Source organism: Quercus robur, chromosome 7, assembly GCF_932294415.1.
Source record: "Quercus robur chromosome 7, dhQueRobu3.1, whole genome shotgun sequence".
Classification (NCBI taxonomy): domain Eukaryota; kingdom Viridiplantae; phylum Streptophyta; class Magnoliopsida; order Fagales; family Fagaceae; genus Quercus; species Quercus robur.
The window spans coordinates 35,081,793-35,100,666 of record NC_065540.1 but is presented as its reverse complement, the minus strand read 5'-3'; the positions used below and the strand labels follow the sequence as shown (position 1 = coordinate 35,100,666).

Here is an 18,874-nt window from a genome sequence, read left to right as displayed (position 1 = left end):
TGTGAAATATAAAAATGTTAGGTAGTTTTTTTTTTGGAAAAAGGACACAAAGATTCACTTTTATTTGCACGAATTCATATATTTATCTTTATCTTTAAGGTTTGTATTCTAAATTAGTCAAGTCAATTAAGGATAGGTTCCTTCTTCTTCTTCTTCTTCTTCTTCTTCTTTTTTTTTTTTTTTTGGGGGGGGGGGGGGGGGGGGTGATACTAGCACAGGATTCAGGTATTGAACGGACCAATTGAACCAACATTTATTATATAAATAATCTGACTGAATTGATTTGAAAAAGGCAGTTTATAAGAAATTTCATTGAAATTTATTTATCTATTTATTCCTACGAAAATGTGGTTGCGAAGCTGATTTCTCAATTGCAATTCTTAATTATAAGCGTTTTTAAAAAAAAAGAGAGAGAACATGCAAATCTAACTTACAGAAACTAAAGGAATAGAAACAAAAATACAAAAATCAAAACTCTCATACACAAATCCAAAATAGTTTTTAATTGATATTTATAATATTATAAAAGAATTCACTTAAATAAACAATTTAAATTTACTTAAAAAATTACCCAAACATGATCTCTAAGCACGTGACACAATGATCCATCTTGTTGTGTTACTTTCACTTGCATCTTTTTTTTTTTTTTTGATATGCAAACTTCAGATAACTTCATTTAACTAGGACAAAAGTCTGAAACAGTTACATCTTTGATCAATTGACCTTCAATGATGGGTGGAGTGTCCTCGACCCAAACTACACTATCATTCACAAATTTGGCATTTCTAGCCATCAGATGGGCAGTAATATTGCCTGTCCTACATAACTAACCCTCCATGCGTGGACATTGAGCTTCCACCTCTGGAAGCCTTCTATGATCATTTGAATCGAGCTTAGGGGGGAGCTGCTACCTGCCAGTGCATCTGTCACTACTTTCACGTCTCCTTCCAATACAATATCCTTTAACCCGAGATCTCTAGCCAACAAAATTCCTTCCTCAAAGGCCTTTGCTTCCACTTCCAAAGCTCCCAAAGCTATATCCATCTTCTTGCTCATCACAACCATGAGTGGATCCTTTTTGTTTCTGATAACAATCCCTATTCCACAGCTGCCCGACCCTTTAAACATCACTCCATTGACATTTACTTTGTACCAACCTTCACGTGGAGGGGTCCAACCTTCTATTCTCGGTGGAGCACTTTGTCTTGGGGCAACGAGCTGCTCCTTAAATTCCTCAACAAGGGCATTTGCTTCAGACACTATCACCTTCGTTTGTTTGGTCTTTCCTTCGAACTTTGCTGCATTTTTGCTCTTCCAAATGCACCACATTGTGCACGCCAGACGCTCCAACTCAATTTCCTTCCGGTCCTCCCAAATTTTCCATAACACGTCAATAAATTTGTGATGAGGGTGACTTAACCTGGGCAATAACAACTTTGTTTCCTTCCACACAGCCTCTACCATCCAACCATCCCACAAAGCATGTCCCGATGATTCAATCTTCCCACACAGCACACATTCTTCAACCATGGACACCTTTCGACACCTAAGGAAATAATTTGTAGGGAGTATGTTTTTACAGGTCCTCCACATGAAAGCTTTGACTTTGCCTGGGCAGTTTAAGTCCCAAATAGCCTTCCAAATTATTTTTTCCTTCTTGGGTTTGACTCCTCAACCCCTGCGCCTCTTCCTCTGTCTTCGGTCAGCCACTTACATGCTACTTGATATGCACTTTTCATCAAGAAGTCACCTTTTCTCATCCAAGCCCAATCAATGCATCCTACGAAAAACTAGGACTGATTGGAATGCTCAAGATAACCGCCACTTCATAAGGTAAGAAAACACTCTTTACTGCACTAATATCCCAACCACAAGATTCACAGTCTAGTAGGGTCTCCACTGGTTCACCTTCAAAAATATGGGGCCTAGGACTTGCTACCATGAATGAATTTGGGATTGGGATCCACCTATCTACCCTAATCCTCGTTCTTCACCTATTCCCTATATTCCATCTCAAGCCTTGCCAGAGAACTTCCTTTGCAGCCATCAAGCTCCTCCATGTATATGATGGTTTCTTACCTAATTGAGCCTCCAAAAAATTGGACTTCGGGAAATACCTAGCTTTTAGCACTGTATGGGCAAGGGAGTCTGTGTTTTGAGTGAACCACCACCTCTGTTTTGCATGCAGCGCTAAATTAAAGGCTTTGAGATCATTGAAGCCCATCCCCCCTTCAACTTTTGGTGTGCACATCTTCTCCCATGCTATCCATGCTAGTTTTCTTTCCTTTTCTCGTTGACCCCACCAAAAATTCCTAATCAAAGAGTTCAGCTCATTACACAAAGAATCTGGGAGTTTGAAGCAATTCATTGAATACATAGGGGTTGCTTGGGCAACAGCCTTTATGAGGATTTCCCGACCAGCCGTTGTCAACAACTTTCCTTTCCAACTCGCCACTTTTCAGCCAACCTGATCCAAGATACGGTGAAAAGCTTTCTTTTTCCCCCTCCCCACCAAAAGGGGCAGCCCCAGATATCGCTCATGCTGGTGTATGATCTAGGCCCTAAACATGTCTCTCACTTCTTTTTTAACCTCCTCGTTCGTGTTCTTGCTGAAAAAGAGAGAAGTCTTCTCTTTGTTTAGCTTCTGCCCTAACTCCCTTTCGTAATTCTCAAGGATTTTTGTAATTCTAACTCATTCCTCCTTTGAAGCATTGCAAAAGAGTATATAGTCATTTGCAAATAACAAATGAGAGACCATTGGAGCTCGTCTACACACCGATATGCTTCTTGGAATTGACCCATTTTCACCCATACTAAGCATGGCTGAGAGGCCTTCAGCACACAACAAGAAGAGATACAGTGAGATCGGGTCTCCTTGCCTAAGCCCTCAAGTTGGAAAAATCCTACCCTTTGTCTCCCGACTCATGAGCACTGAGTATAAAACTGTGTTCACACACATCATCATCAAGGAGATCCACCTTTCTTAAAAACCCAATCTGCGCATAATCACCTCCAAATAAGCCTATTCTACCTGGTTGTAAGACTTACTCATGTCCAGCTTAATTGCCATCAAACCCTTTTTTCCCTTCCTTCTCTGATTTATACAATGCATAATTTTGAAGGCCACCAAGACGTTGTCTGTAATCTGTCTCCCTAGTACAAATGCGCTTTGGGCATCGCTAACGACTTTTGGAAGGACTTTGTTTAACCTGTTAGCCAACACTTTTGATACCATTTTATATATAACATCAGACAAACTAATTGGACGAAAGTCCGTATCTTTTTAGGGCAATTAACTTTGGGGATCAGACATATAGATGTGTCATTTAAACCGTTTGGCATAACACCTATTTTAAGAGTCTTAAGTAAACACTTCACAACCTAAGGGCCCATAACATCCTAATATTTTTGAAAGAATATAGGAGACATACCATCTAGGCCTAGAGATTTTGTTGGATGCATTTGCTTCAAGGCATACCATACCTCCTCTTCTCTAAATTCTTTTAGGAGAACGTCATTCATTTCATCTGAGACCCTCCTATCTACTGCTCCAAGGCTAATTCCAAAATCAGCTGGGTAGTTTGTATTATATATTTCCTTGAAATACTCCAAGATTGTACCTTCCACTTCTTCCCGGTCCTCCCTCCACTTGCCTTCATTGTCATACAAGCCATTAATCCTATTTTTCCTGCGTTTGTTGCTTGCTGTTTCATGAAAAAAAATTTCGTGTTTCGATCACCACACTTAACCCACAGTGCCCTAGATCTCTGGTTCCACATCATTTCTTCCTGAAGCATTACTTCGTTTATCTCATTTTTTAGTGCTTGAATTTCCTCTGCTGGTTCGTGTAGTAAATCCATCGATTCTAGTTGTTGTAAACGATTCTGCTTCAGCTTCAAAACTTTATTTACATTGCCAAATGTCCTATTATTCCAAGTTTACAAGTTAGCTTGGCAGCACTTTAGTCTATCTTGGACTTGCAATTCCGAGTTATAGTTCAATGGGTCCTAGGCCTCTTTAATCACCTTTCTACAACCCTCCTTCCTAGTCCACAATGCTTTAAACATGAACCATTTCCTTCCTCCCCTTCTACTTGCCCACTGCCTTAGAGACAGACTAAGCAAACAATGGTCTGACGCCGCCATTGCTCTATGATACACTTTAGCCTCCATAAACATATTCAACCACCTCTCATTAGCCACAATCCTATCTAATCTCACCAGAGTGCGTTGCTCCCCAATTCTACCATTACACCAAGTATAGCCTTGCCCCACAAATCCTAAATCAATAAGACCACAATCAGTCAAGCATTCTCTAAACGCCTCTATTTGTCTAGCATCCCTATCTAACCACCCTAACTTATCATTTGATTGATCAATTTTGTTAAAATCCCCAAAAACAACACACGGCAAAGCACACAGCCTCTTAAGTGATTTAAATAAACTCCAAGAAGTGAATCTCATACCTGCATCAAGATGACCATAAAATCCTGTTGCCCACCACGGTTAAGCTCCCTTTCCCTCACATACCATGTCAATATGTGAATTAGAGTAACTTTTGAAGCACACCTCACCCCCTTCTTTCCACAGCATCGCTAGCCCTCCACTTTGACCGTTGCTTGGCATCGTGATTCCCTGGGTTAGATTAAGCTTCCTTTGAAGGCCTTTCATTCTATTTTGCTTTGCCTTGGTCTCTGCTAAGAACACCAAGATTGGGTCGGTCTCTTTCACTTCATCGGTGAGTGAACGCACCGTAGAAGTTGACCTAAGGCCTTGGCAGTTCCATGCCAAAAGGCCCATTGGGCTCAGCAGTGCTGCCTAGTAGCAATCGCCACACTGCCACACTGCCAACCTTCTCATTTTCTTTTTCAGCATCACCGCCTCCCTGCTTTTCCACCTTTCTTCATATACTCACCTGCACATTCTAGTCTAACATGCCTAATGGGGTTAAAACACCTCTTTTCTTTTGAATTGGGCTAGCTTCCTTCTCTTTTCCTTTTGCCTGGCTTGCACAGGCACTTCTTTTCCAATGGCCACTAGTTAGGCCTATTGTCTCCACAACCCAGCCCATATCCATCTGTTAAGTCATAGCCACTGGGCCCTTCCCTTTACTTGTCCCTACTAACCTATCCTTTGAGGCGGGCTCAAATTTAAATTTTGGGGCCTCAGTATTTCCTGTCTTCATCGCCCTATGCCTACATCCTCCTTTCATGTTGTTAGCCTACTCTCTGTCCTCACAGTCTTTTACTAAAATTGCTAAGGTTTCTTTTGGGAGTTCTCTGAGGTTGCTAACCAAGGCATTTTCTTGATTTTCCACCTTGTTACTCTCACAACCTTTGGAATCCTTATTGTGTTCTCCACAGTACTTTCCCCGAGGAACTGCACAACTGGCGTTCTATTGTCAGGCACCACCGCTATGCTCCTTGACATCTGGACCTTCGGACCCTTGTCAGCACCGTTGGGCACTTTTCCTCGCATGTCTACCCCCTCGTTCCTCTTTGCGTAGTGAGGTTCCCATCCCGTTCTTTTCACTGGTTCTCCTCTTATCCATGCCCCATATTGGAGGTCCCCTCTTTCACCGTTTCTATCTTCTCCCTTGCTCTATAGGCAATCTTTTAGGTCATGCTCCAAAAGTCCATAGCAATAACAGAAGTTTGAGAGGTGCTCATATTTGAAGAGCACCTAACGATGCACCTCATCTTCAACCTTTATTTTTCTACCCTGTATTAACTTTCTTGCAACGTCTATATTGACCCGAACTTGGAGGCATTTCCCCCATTATACCCCCGTGTCTGCCACATCCACCTCTAAAACCTCCCCGAGGCTAGCCCCAATGGCCATCCCTGTTTCCTTTGTCCTATGTTTGAGGGGTAGGTTGTACATTTGAACCCAAAAAGGAGACCACTTGAATACCATGTCCTTTGGATCTTGATCCCCTTCGAAATCCTATAGCAGCACCAGTTGTTTCTCATAGTGCCATGAGCTTATTTCCATTACTCTCCTCTTATCCCGTTCATCGTCAAACTCCACTAGGTACATCTCCTCTTCTATTATCGAGATTTGAATACTTTTATTGGCTTCCATAACATCCTAATGTTTTTCCTTAGGACATCAAACATAATACCTTTGTGATAGAGCACCTTCATAACTAGATAGTTTTCCCCCTTTCTTTTGTTGCCCTCGTGCATTCTCTTCCTAGGTTGACATTTACTTCCTCCTTATCTGTGACCTTTAACTTCTGCCAGAGTATTTCCAGCTCCTTTGCCATGTTTCAAAACCTCACCTGACCTCACCACCCAAAGATGGGGAAATGTCACTTTAATCCTACAAGCACAACACTGTGGGACTCACACTGCTTCTACGTGCCTACGGCGCAAGTGCACATTTACATTCAAAGTTTCAAATGCAATACTCACTTGCATCTATTCAGGGAAAGTGAAATAACTTTCAACCTTTTTTTTTTTTTTTTTTTTTTGAGAATCAACTTCTGAATTTAGATAGAAAGAGGTCAGAGGTCAATATAAAGGGTACCGATATATGCCAGAAGAAGGGAAATATTGATATTGTATTATTTAGAGAGCCTCTCCCTAAAAAACTCTACATTTTCTAGTTTAGCTATCTATTGTTGTTAAATAAACTCCAAGTGAGATCTAAATACAATAAAATTTAATATATTAGTTTATTTCAAAAAATTTTAGATCTAAATGATTTTTATTTTTATTTTTTTTTAATTTAAGAAGAATAAATTTGTACTTTTGTTGTTTGGCTTACTGCTCCACCCATATTTCAGGTGAAATTAGTTTGGTGTTGTGTGTGTGTGTGTTTTTTATTTATTTATTTTTAAAGACTAAGATATTGTCAAGATAATCATAATCAAGTTCATTTCAGCTAGGCTTTAAAAAAATTTAGGTTTAGGGGGGTTCAAAATTTTATTTTAGGAGGGTCAAGAAATAAATTTAAAAAGTATATAAATTTTTTTTTTTTTTTTTTTTTTGACAATGAACCCACTAAATTGTTCATAGAGCTGCCCATAGTTGAACACAAACCAACCACTTGACCCATAAGCGTGCTAATGTGTCTTTTAACAACAACTTTAAAAATCCATGATTTGGGTTACACGCTGACATGGTAGGTGCTTATATTCATGAACAAATGCATATAATGGAAGAAAACATACTATTAGGCCCAGGCGCATGGTTTGATCAGTAGTCTTCAGTGGATCATTATGATTTGCAGAACAAGGGCAAATATTCCAAGTTAATTTTTTTAGAAATTTCAAGAGTCTGTATAAATTATAGTATTACTCACCATGTTATGAAAGTGTTTGCAAATATAGCTAAGTTACTCACTAAAAACCCAAGGACACAGTTCAAACATCATGCATAGATTCGGAAAGAACCTTATGCATGAGAGGGCGCGCTTTACACATGGCTTCCAATGGGACGGCTTTTGGCATGGTGAGTCCATTACCTTCAGTCATGTCAACTTTTTCTTTAGTAACCCTTTCCCACTCAAAGCATTGAATCAACGATCCCAAAGTCAAGCTCATCGTACGTTGGGCAAGGCCTGCCCCAGGACAAGCCCTCCTCCCTAATCCAAAAGGCATTAACTTATGTGGGTCAACCTCACCAATTTCAAACCTCTCAGGTTTAAAACTAGTAGTATCTTCCCACAACTCAGGATCTCTATGTATGACCCATGCATTGACTAGTAACATTGTGTCACGTGGTATATCATATCCTCCGATAGTACAATCATTAGAAGACGAATGAGGTACTAACAAAGGGCCAGGAGGGTTCAATCGAAATGTCTCTAAGATGATACATTGGAGGTAGTGTAATTTGGAAACATCTTGTTCATCTATCCATTTATCTTGCTCAATTTGAGTGTCCAACTCTGCTTTAGCCTTCTTCAACACTTTAGGATGATTAATCAAATTAGACATTGCCCATTCTAATGTCACCGCTGATGTGTCAGTTCCTGCAAGTATCAAGACCTGCCAATATGTGTTTAGAAAAATAAGAAGAATGAAAAAAAAAAAAAAAAAAGAATTGATTTGATACACTATGAAAAAATCTTTTTTGTTTTTTGTTTTTTTTTTTTTGTTTTTCATATCAATAGAATCTTACCCAAAAGAAAGAAAAAGATTTGGGAGGTCTTCTAACAATTAGCTATAATTAAGTTTGAAGTGATAGTCTAATAGTAATAGCATGTGGTGTCCCATCTTAGTGATTCAAACACACCTCTTCCCTCCTCCATTATCTACCCATATAAGAGTAACATTAAAAAAATAAAAATAAAAACAAAAACTATGTGTAACATCAATGGCGGCTTCAAAATTATTTTTAGAGTGGTTACTAAGAAACTTAAATTATACAAAATTTAATAAAGAGATAACTTGGATATATCAATATCACCAAAAAAAAAAAAAAACTTACGAAAATACATGAAGTGCATGTTACCATGTTGTTTTCCACTAACAAAGAGAAAAGTTAACAAAAAAAAAAAGAAAAAAAAAAAGATTGATAAGAGATAAATTGGGAATTGAGAATGACGAGATTAGAGTAATTAAGTAAGAGAATTGAAATGACAGTAGAGAATCAAAAGAAAAAGGATGATGTTTTCTACAACTATGAGATGAGTTGCTAAAGAAGCAAAATTATTGTCACTACAAAGCCAAAAAGAGAAAAATTGCCGACACTGTTAAGGAGAACTTAGGACTACAATATTTTTCTTGAAGAGCCAAAATTATTTTTGGAATAATGCTTCATCTACAATATATATATATATATATATTAAAAAAAAAACCTTATACAACAATTTTTTATTAGTGTTATAAAAAGTGATGTCAGTATTGGCGCCAAATTAGAATTAATAAACGATTTCCGCTTATCATATAAGATTTGTTATGAAATTATCGTAAAAATTTTGTTAATGTAGTATTATTCTTATTTTTATTGAATTGAAATTCTTGTAATTCTCAAATTAGGATGGTCTATATTTTTATTAGAGTGGTTAAAATAGGTTAGTTTAGTGTGTGTATACATTTTTTAACAAATCAAGATGGTCTTGTGACCACCCTGCAATACATGTATAGTGGCCCTGTGTAACATGTAAAAGAACGATATGATTTTGGGCTTGTTAATCCCCTCCATTAATTACCCAATATATATATATATATATATATATATCAAACATTTGCCATCAAAATATAAATCATAAACTCAAGTTATAAAATATCAACACTTCACATGGAAAGGGTAAAGCTATATATATATATATATATACAGAGAGAGAGAGAGAGAGAGAGAGAGAGAGAGAGAGAGAGAGAGAGAGAGAGAGAGAGAGAGAGAGAGAGAGAGAGAGAGAGAGAGAGAGAACTTGCCAATTTTTATTGATTTTTTATTTTTTTCCCTCTCCTAAATAGCAGTAGCTCTACTTTTTTTTTTTTTTTTTTGGGTAGTCATTAAAAAAATTTAAATTGTACAAAATGTAACATAAATATTAAAAAAAAAAAAACTATATACATGAAGTTTTACAATTGCTTCTAGTTAAAAAATTAAAAGGAAAAAATAGACTGCTAAGAGATAAAGTGATAATTGAAAATGCTGAGAGGAGAAAATAAAGTGAGAGAGAGTTTGAAATGATGAGATAGAGAGAGAGAGAGAGAGAAATGGATAATACATGTTGCAATTGCAAGCCAAAGCATTGAAGAGAGTAGAGCTACCACAACTATAAAGTCAAGAAGAGCATTGTTGCTAGCACGACAAAGGAAAACTTAGAATCATATTATATCTCGTGGTTCCATTTTTTAGGATAAATGAAATTATAAATTATTTTTTTATGTAATGGAATGGATAAGTTATGATTCTGAAATATTAGGGATTTTATCTTTTGTTTTTGAATGAGTGTTTTTGTTGAATATTTTGTTTATTTGTTGTTATTTGGATGGCCTATATTTGCTATTATTATTTGAGGTTTAATTTTATTATTATTTAAGGAGTTAAGGACTATGTTTGGTGGATCAAGATTATTTTTGTGGTTAATGCTAGTGATACAATAAAATGACAAAAAAAAAAAAATAACACATTCCTAAATTAGAATTCAAAAAAAGAAAAAAGAAAAAAAATAATTAAAGATTGTGGTGGGCTTATCTATGAGTTGGCAAGCTAATTTAAGAATGTTGTGATATTTTGTTATATCCATAACATTACTTTTATTTTTGTTAAACTCAAATTCTTGGGATTCTTAAGTTAAGATGTTCAATATATTTTTTTTAGAGTAGAAAAAATAGATATAATTATGTGTGTATATATATATATATATATATTTTATTAATAATTCTTAAGTTCTATGTAGAGTTGTCCCTGACTCTACTTGTATAAAAAATATCATACATGAAATTTCATTTTTTTCAAAAAATAAGTATAAGAACATCTAAAAAAATTATGAAAATTTAAATATTGAAAAAAAGATTCACTTTAATTATTTAAAAATATTTTGAATGAATATTTAAAAAAAAGGATTTTAATTGATTTTTTTTTAAAGGAAGTATTTCAATTCTAGTTTTCAATATGTAATTCTTCATTTAAAATTAAATTTTAAATATACAATATATTTTTAACACATGATTGGATCACACCACTTATATATGGTACACCAATAATACTTATCGAAACATAATCTAATTATCACTTTGTCAAATGTCTAAATTGTGACAAAATGTGTAAGTGTGTCATCTAGAATTTTTATTTTTTTTCACCCAAAGGAAAGGAAGAGTGGAGCCAAGAGAGAGATGTAGTATGGGTTAGAATGAAGAGAGAAATTAAAGCAGTGTGGCACTTACCAACATAAGCCCTTTGATAATTTGGTCGGTGTAGTATTCCGGTTGTGATTTTTGCAAAGAAAGCAGATGATTGATCATGGTTTTTTCCCCTTCCTCGTCCTTATTCCTAGCCTCGTCAATTAGTCCTTGCAAGAACACATCTGTTCTCTTGGCAAATCCCTTCAACTTCTTCTGCAAACCCCCATAATCAATCCACCGCAAAAGCGCCACAAATTCTCCTGGATTCGATGCCCCGGACATCTTTATTACCTCACTCACTAGCTCCCTGAATTCCCTTGCTTCTTCCACGTCTTTCACATCTTCCCCATAGTACCTCTTCCCTGCCACCATTCTCATTATAATGTTAAATGTCAACTCCGAGAACATAGATTTCAACTCTACCTTAGCAAAACCTCGGCACGAGTTTTTTGATAGTTTGCGTAGCAAGCACTTGACCTCATCTCTTCGAATTGCTAAGAACATGTTGAGACGATTTGTTGAAAAGATTTCTAAGGTACTGATGCGGCGAAGGTTGCGCCAATGGTCTCCATAAGGAGCTGATACCAGAGTGGTGTAGTTGTAGCCTAAGTGCCTGCCCACTGATAAGCGAGGACGGTTCGCTAAAACAATGTCGTTCTTGGTGAAACATTCTTCGACTGCAGATGGGGATGATATGATGACCACAAGTTTGGAACCGAATCGAAGAGAGAAAACATGACCGTATTTTTGTGATAGGCGGTGAAAAGTACGGTGAAGAGGTTTTTTAACGAGATGAAGATGACCTAGAATTGGTAGAGAAGGTGGGCTGGGCGGAAGGTGTTTGTGTTGTGTTCTTGTTTGAAGGAAAAGTTTGAAAGCAATGAAGACAAGGAGAAATGATAGAGATGAGTAGAGAAAGATGTCTTCCATATCACTTATGTTTTGTTTGTTTGTATGTGATAAAAGATGATGAATATACGTGGCCTGTATAGGGGGTTATGCGAAACAGTTTAACCCAAGAAATGAACTACTAAATGCTAATTCAGTGTCAGTTTGGCTTGAGTTTATAAACTCAGTTTTTAACTTTTGCTTTTATATACCATGTTTTAAACTTCGTTTTTTCTCTTTTTTTTAACATATAAATATAATTTAGCACATTTTCAACCAAAAAACTAGATAAGTTATTGCTAAATATACACTTAGTCAACAAACCCTAGAAGTTACTGAAATTAGTACGTTTCAGTTGTTCTGCAACCATTCATGAGCCTCTCTATCCTTTAAAGCAGGACAAAAAAAGATCTTAGTCAAACTAACCTGGATATAATAACTATTTTTATCCCTGAAGGTTCTTAGTCTTTTTGTTCCAATCACTTACATCTATTCTTATAACTATTTTTATCATACAAGGTTCTTACATAAGGTGCTTAGTGCTTCTATTTCAACCATTTACATCTATTCTTATAACTATTTTTATCATATAAGGTGCTTCGTATTTCTGTAATTATATGTTACTAACCTACACAACTTGATAAAAAAATATTTATATATAATACAAAATGGATTAATAAGCATTAATACAAAAAATTGAAATTTGTGAATTTGTAAAAAAATGTCCTTGCTAAGTTAATTTGAAGTTATAAAAAAATAAATAAATAAATAAAACTCCTTTTAAATATACAATAGATTTTTAACCTATAACGTTCATTTTATAATAAATTTTGTTTATTATTAAACCAAAATATCAGCTGTTTTTTTCATGTATTTGAAGTTTGAATTCTAAATCTCTTATTTATTGACAAGAGAGTTTACCAAAGGAAAAACTAAAATCCAAAATTTAGTTGAAAGTTGTTTAGAGAATATTAAACCTATTTTAATATTTTAAAAAAATTAGCGCTGGGTTGTCTTACATAAAAAGTGGAAACAGTGAACTGTGATTGGAAATATATGAGTTTTCAAAAGCTCATATGAGTTATGACAAATTAGAAGTTCGCACCAAAAAAAAAAAAAAAATCAAGATTTTCATTCTATATATTATAGATTGATATGGCTATATTTAATTTTTAAAATGATTTTTTTAATATTTTTAAAAAGAAGTTACATGTATCAAAAGTGGCCAAGTGCAGTTTAATTTTTATATATCTATATAATTCCTAAGTAATTTTGGCCCAAAAAAAAAAAAATCCTAAGTAATTTCGCAATTGAATTTTCACGCAATTCGAGCCGCAACCCGAGCTTTTTCATCGACAAATCCACTGTTTAAAACCAATCTTTGAAGATAGGACATGAAAGGAAATTTTTGAAGATAATAGTATAATACAGCTAACCTGGATCATCAATTAAAATATTTGAAAAGTTGGATCATGATCGATTGTATATGCACTACTTAATTTGTCAATGTATTGTGAAACCTCATTCTGAGTCCAAAAATAAACATCATGAATGCAATCTAGATGAATACAAGAATGAAATGTATTGAATAGTTGTATTGTATAGATTGTATATTGTACAGTGCTCGTTACTTGTAGTTTTGTATATAGAAGTAAACTACAATAGCATAACAGTAGCATAGCTTAGTTGGTCATGAAACGGTTGTCGTTTACAGTGTATAATGTTAGTTACAAGTTAGTTACAGGATCATTACACGTGTTCAATTTGTACTGGTTAGTTGATACTCTGTTCTCACTATATAAAGAACAGAGTATGATAAGCTGAGTAATTAATTCATTCTTTACACAAGTTTCAGATTGTTCTATTTCTCTACTTCTCTCTCAGTGAGTTTACGTTCCTCCATTGATGAATCTCTCGGAGCTTGTGTGAAGTTCAACAAAATGTATGTGCTAATATTTTATTTATTAGAGCAGTATTTACTAAGTAATTAGTACTAAAATATTCCTATTTCATAAATAAAGCTTCAAAGTTGAAAGAAAAATTATTGTTCAATACAAGCTGAGTAATGCTATCTATATAGATACAGAGAATCAAATATACGTGCTAAGGACATTGTTCAAACATCATGTTTAGATTCGGAAAGAACCTTATGCACAATAGGGTGTGCTTTACACATAGCCTCCAATGGCACAGCTTTAGGCAGGGTGGTTCCATTACCTTCTGCCATGTCAACTTCTTCCTCACTAACCCTTTTCCACTCAAAACATTGAATCAACGATGCCAAAGTCAAGCCTATTGTACGATGGGCAAGTCCCTCCCCAGGACATGCTCTCCTTCCCAATCCAAATGACATTAACTTGTGTGTTTTACCCTCGCCACCTTCAAACCTCTCAGGTTTGAAACTTTCTGGATCATCCCACACCTTTGGGTCTCTATGCAGGGCCCATGCATTGACCAATAACATTGTATCAGGTGGTATATCATATCCTTCAACAGTGCAATCATTGGAGGACATGTGAGGAACTAGCATTGGGGCAGCGGGGTATAAGCGAAGAGTCTCTGAGATGATACCTTGAAGGTATTGTAATTTAGAAATATCTAGTTCATCAATCAATTTCTCTTGCCCAATTTCATTGTCCAACACTATTCTAGCCCTCTTCATTACATTAGGATGATTGAGCAAAGAAGACATTGCCCATTCTAATGTTACTGCTGATGTGTCAGTCCCAGCAGATAACAACACCTGCACAATGTTTAGTATGAAATCAAAAGAGAATGGAATTGATTATTGGTAGTAGAAGTGTCTTTTAGATCTTGTTGTAAGATGATTACGGGATTCTATAAACTGATAAAAGTAACGTGAGAATAGAATAAGACTGTAATATATTACAAATTATGTGAATTGGATTGAATACATGTGTATTTTATATATGTATATTGAGTCCCACATCAGCTATATAGTATTTTGAAATTTGAACTTTGACTTAACTAGTCCTTTTCAGTTATATATATATATATATATATATATACACATATTACTAACCTTTTCATTCGGTTTAAAATTAAAGAGATTGTAATATCTTAATTAGTGTAAGTTTTGCAGCTAACGAAGTCCGATTGTATGGAAACGTAGGCCTCTGATAATTTGTACGTTTTTTCTTTTCCTTTTTATTTTTTATTATAAACAAACGAGCAAAGGCCGCCATACACGGTTGTTTCAAAACTATTTAGAAACTTTTCGAACTCAAGTCTATATATATATTGAAAAGGAGAGATACAGTGAACTTTACCCGTATTAGTCCTTTGATAATTTGGTCTGTGTAATATTCAGGTTGAGATCTTTGCAAAGAAAGCAGATGATCGATCATAGTATTCCCCTCCTTTCCTCTCTTCTCATCAATCAAACCTTGCATGAACTCATCCATCCTCTTCGAAAGTCCCATCATCCTCTTCTCTAAACCCCCATAATCAATCCACCGCAACATAGGCAAAAATTGTCCTGGATTTGACTCCCCAGCAATGGCTACACTCTCTTTCATTATTTCCCTGAATTGCCTCGCTTCTTTCTCGCCCTTCACCACCTCTCCATACCCATAGTACCTCTTCCCTGCCACCATTCTCATTATGATGTTAAAAGTCAGCTCTGAGAACAAAGATTTCAACTCAACCTTGGCAAAATCTTGGCTAGAGTTGCGTGATAGTTTGCGTAGCAAGTGCTTGACCTCGTCTCTTCGGATGCTTGTGAACATGTTGAGACGATTTGCTGACAAGATTTCGAGGGCACTGATGCGCCGGAGGTTACGCCAGTGATCACCATACGGAGCTGATACCACGGTGGTGTGGTTGTAACCAAAGTACTTGCCTGCTAGGGACCTAGGACGGTTTGCAAAAATCACGTCATTTTTTGTGAAACATTCTTCGACCGCGGATGGGGATGATACCACAACCACGAGACGGGAACCGAATCGAAGAGAGAAAACCTGACCGTATGTTTGTGAAAGGCGGTGGAAATAGCGATGGAGGGGTCTCTTTACAAGATGGAGATGGCCTAGAATTGGCAAAGAAGGCGGGCTTGGTGGGAGGTGTTTGTGTCGTGGTTTTCTTTGGAGGAAAAGCTTGAAAGCTACAAGGAGGAGAAGAAGAGAGAGGGATGAGTATAGTAACATGTCTTCCATGTTTGATTGTTTTGATTTTATTTTTCAAATATGGATGTGGTAATATATGGGGGCTGCATCTGAATGTGTAAGAGCAAGAAATCAACAATATATATAACTACGAAATCCCAACTCGTTTTCAACTTGCTCACGTCCTCTGACTCTCAAGAAAAATCAAGGTTGTGCAGACATTTATAAATTTAAACTTTCAGAATATTATTTCTCTTATCTTATTCTAGTATTTCACTATTTCTTTGATGACTAATTTATACTTTGCAACTTTTATTAAGCAGGATTGAGTTCTGCACCGGATGTAATTGAATCCAATTGGATCAAAATAGTTAAAACGTTAAACATAAAAACATTTTTTCCTCTGTCATTGGATTCAATTGCGCTAGGCGCGGTACCTCCAAACCTCAAACCCTTAAAGCTTAATAATTTTTTATTTATTTTATAATTTATATAAAATTCTTTTCGCACCTATTCATGAATTAGCATATGTGGTTGACTTTAAAAATGAATTGTGGATGTAACTTTTTGTTCTGAAAATAAAAAAGGAGCAGATGATGACGTGACTGCAAATATCATTTCCAAAAAAGTTTAGCCCAATAGACAAGAGAGTATACATAGGGTCCAGTGTGAAAATTATTCAATCTTCTAAGGATAATATTTCCTCTTTCTTCTATTGAATAATTATTCCACAATGATTTTCACAACTAATTCCCCCTCTACCCATTTTTTTTTCTCAGCAAAAAAAAAAAAAAAAAAAAAATTCACTACTATCTGTAAAATCAAGGCCCGTCCTGAGGCAATTTAAGACCGTGACAATTTTGAGTGAGTTTATTTTATTTTATTTTATTATATATATATATTATTTATTTTCTTTTTATATTGGAATGTTTTTTTCCTTGCTTTTGATATGCAAAATTACTAATTCTGTTTTAAAATATAAGTTTTTATAATATCTACTTTTTATTTTTTAAATGCATTTTTTGATAATTTAATAATTGAGATGGGAGGATTTAAATGCCGAATGTCTCTTTTGAAAACGCTAAGAGATACCAGTAGTAAAGAGAAATAATTTAATATATGGTCACGTGAGAGATTGGATAGCTAATATAAGCAATTTACCGCGTGGGTCTCAAAGCAGGACTTATAAAAATTGAAAACGGAAGTCGTTATGGGAAATTTATCATTAATGATAATTTGATACACTCAATTTTATTCTTTTTAGACAATTTAGGATTGAAAAAGAGTGATTTTTACTACCAAAAGGAACTCACCTTCTTCTTCTTCTTTTCCTTTTTTTTTTTATTTATTTTTTTTATTTTTTTTAATATTTAAATACACTAATAATTAATTTATAATATTTGAAGTTTATTTTCTATTTGGGACCCTAGGCAATGCCTAAGTGACCATACATATGAAGTCATTATACTTTAAGAGTGTGCTTGTTTGGATGTGAAATAGGGTGGATAGAAAACTTTGAAGAGAAAATGAGAAGAAAAACCTTTTTGGAGTGTGTTTGGTTAAGTGAGGAGGCAGAAAAATAAATGGTAGGGTCCAGGTGTTTTCTCCCCGGACCCACCAAAATTTTTTTTCCCCAAAATGGAGAGAAAACTAAAAGAAGAAAATGAGACTATTTAATGGACAAAATACCCTTGTGCACTTGCACATGAGCTTTGTTCATACAGTTGCTCTTCTTCACATTTTTTTCCTTCCTCTTGGACGTTGCCTCTTCTCCTTTTATTTTTTTATTTTTTTATTTATTTGATTTTGATTTATGTGTACATTGCTCATATATATATATATATATATATATTTTTTTTTTTTCGTTTTGCTTTCTTTTGTGTTTTTTTTTTTTTTTTTTGGTTGTTTGTCACTTTTTTGGTTTTAATTGGACATCATTTTTAACAAAGGTACATAAGTAAATTTATACAAATTCACTTTTTCCATCTTTCACTTTTTCATTCTCAACCAAACGAAAAGGAGGGAAATAAAAACCTTTTCTATCCTCCCACTTTTCCATCCCTCCCACTATTTTCCATCCTCCCACTTTTTCAGTCCTTCAACCAAACTACCCAAAGAGTACCTAATATTTAGCCGAATAAGAGAGGTATTTAAGAATTAAATGTAACATATATAATATTTAAAATGAAATAAATATTACGTGTTGTGCACTAGACTTATTAGGATAATGAAACATGACAAAAATTAACGTAAGTCACCATCCTAATGAGTCCAATTTCAATGCACTTGACTTATGTCAAGTCCGTTAATTAATGCTCATGCCTTGCTTCTCTGTAATTTGATCATCAAATCCTTGACACCCTAGGTTCCCTGCCAGGGGTGGTGCCATGTTGAGGCCAAGGTCATTACAAGACCACCCGACCCGGAAAAAAAATTATATATAATAATTTAAAATTTTTATATTTGTCTACCCTTAAAAAAAATTGTGACCATCCAAAATTTTTTTTTAAGCTCAATAAAATTAAACTTTGATCCATAATTTAGTCCTCTTAACAATATAATACACTCTTTCAGGCAAAAAGAAAAAGGCCAAAAAATTATTGAACTCATAAAATTTGATAAAAAAAATTATAATGATAGCAAGCCCAATAAAAACCTCAAATAGATTTGAAATCTTAGAAGAAAAAGCCCAAGTCCTCACTCAGACAGATTTTTAAATTAACAAAATAATAATAATAATAATAATAATAATAATAATTAAATTGCTATAAACTAAATATCTAATCAAATTTTAAACCACAAAAATATCGTAACCTAAAAGGGAAACAAAAACCTCCACGCCAGAGCCACCGTCCCAGTCCATATTAGCGAGATTGCGCCTTGTTCAGTCTTGGATAGGGATCATCTTGCCACAACCGTCGTTGACTCACTGATCCTGACCCAGCCTTCATTGCCTAGCCAATGGTCTCAACCTCTCTCTCTCTCTCTGGAATTGAATAATCTAAACTAAATATTGAGTAGCAGAATAGGATTATAGGAACGTGTATGTGATATCCCTT

The 18,874-nt window shown here is 35.1% G+C and overlaps 2 protein-coding genes across 2 annotated transcripts; both read right to left on the bottom strand.

The window, feature by feature from the left end:
- Positions 1-7,368: 7,368 nt before the first annotated feature.
- LOC126693220 (cytochrome P450 81Q32-like) lies at positions 7,369-11,733 on the bottom strand. Its single transcript, XM_050389129.1, has 2 exons — positions 10,846-11,733; positions 7,369-7,995 (listed from the first exon to the last, which is right to left on the bottom strand). Exons 1-2 carry the CDS (start codon positions 11,731-11,733, stop codon positions 7,369-7,371), a joined length of 1,515 nt encoding a protein of 504 aa, XP_050245086.1.
- A 1,987-nt stretch (positions 11,734-13,720) lies between these two features.
- On the bottom strand, positions 13,721-15,941 carry LOC126693213 (cytochrome P450 81Q32-like). The gene is made up of 2 exons (XM_050389119.1): positions 14,982-15,941; positions 13,721-14,434 (listed from the first exon to the last, which is right to left on the bottom strand). Exons 1-2 carry the CDS (start codon positions 15,864-15,866, stop codon positions 13,808-13,810), a joined length of 1,512 nt encoding a protein of 503 aa, XP_050245076.1. The 5' UTR covers positions 15,867-15,941; the 3' UTR covers positions 13,721-13,807.
- Positions 15,942-18,874: the final 2,933 nt, after the last annotated feature.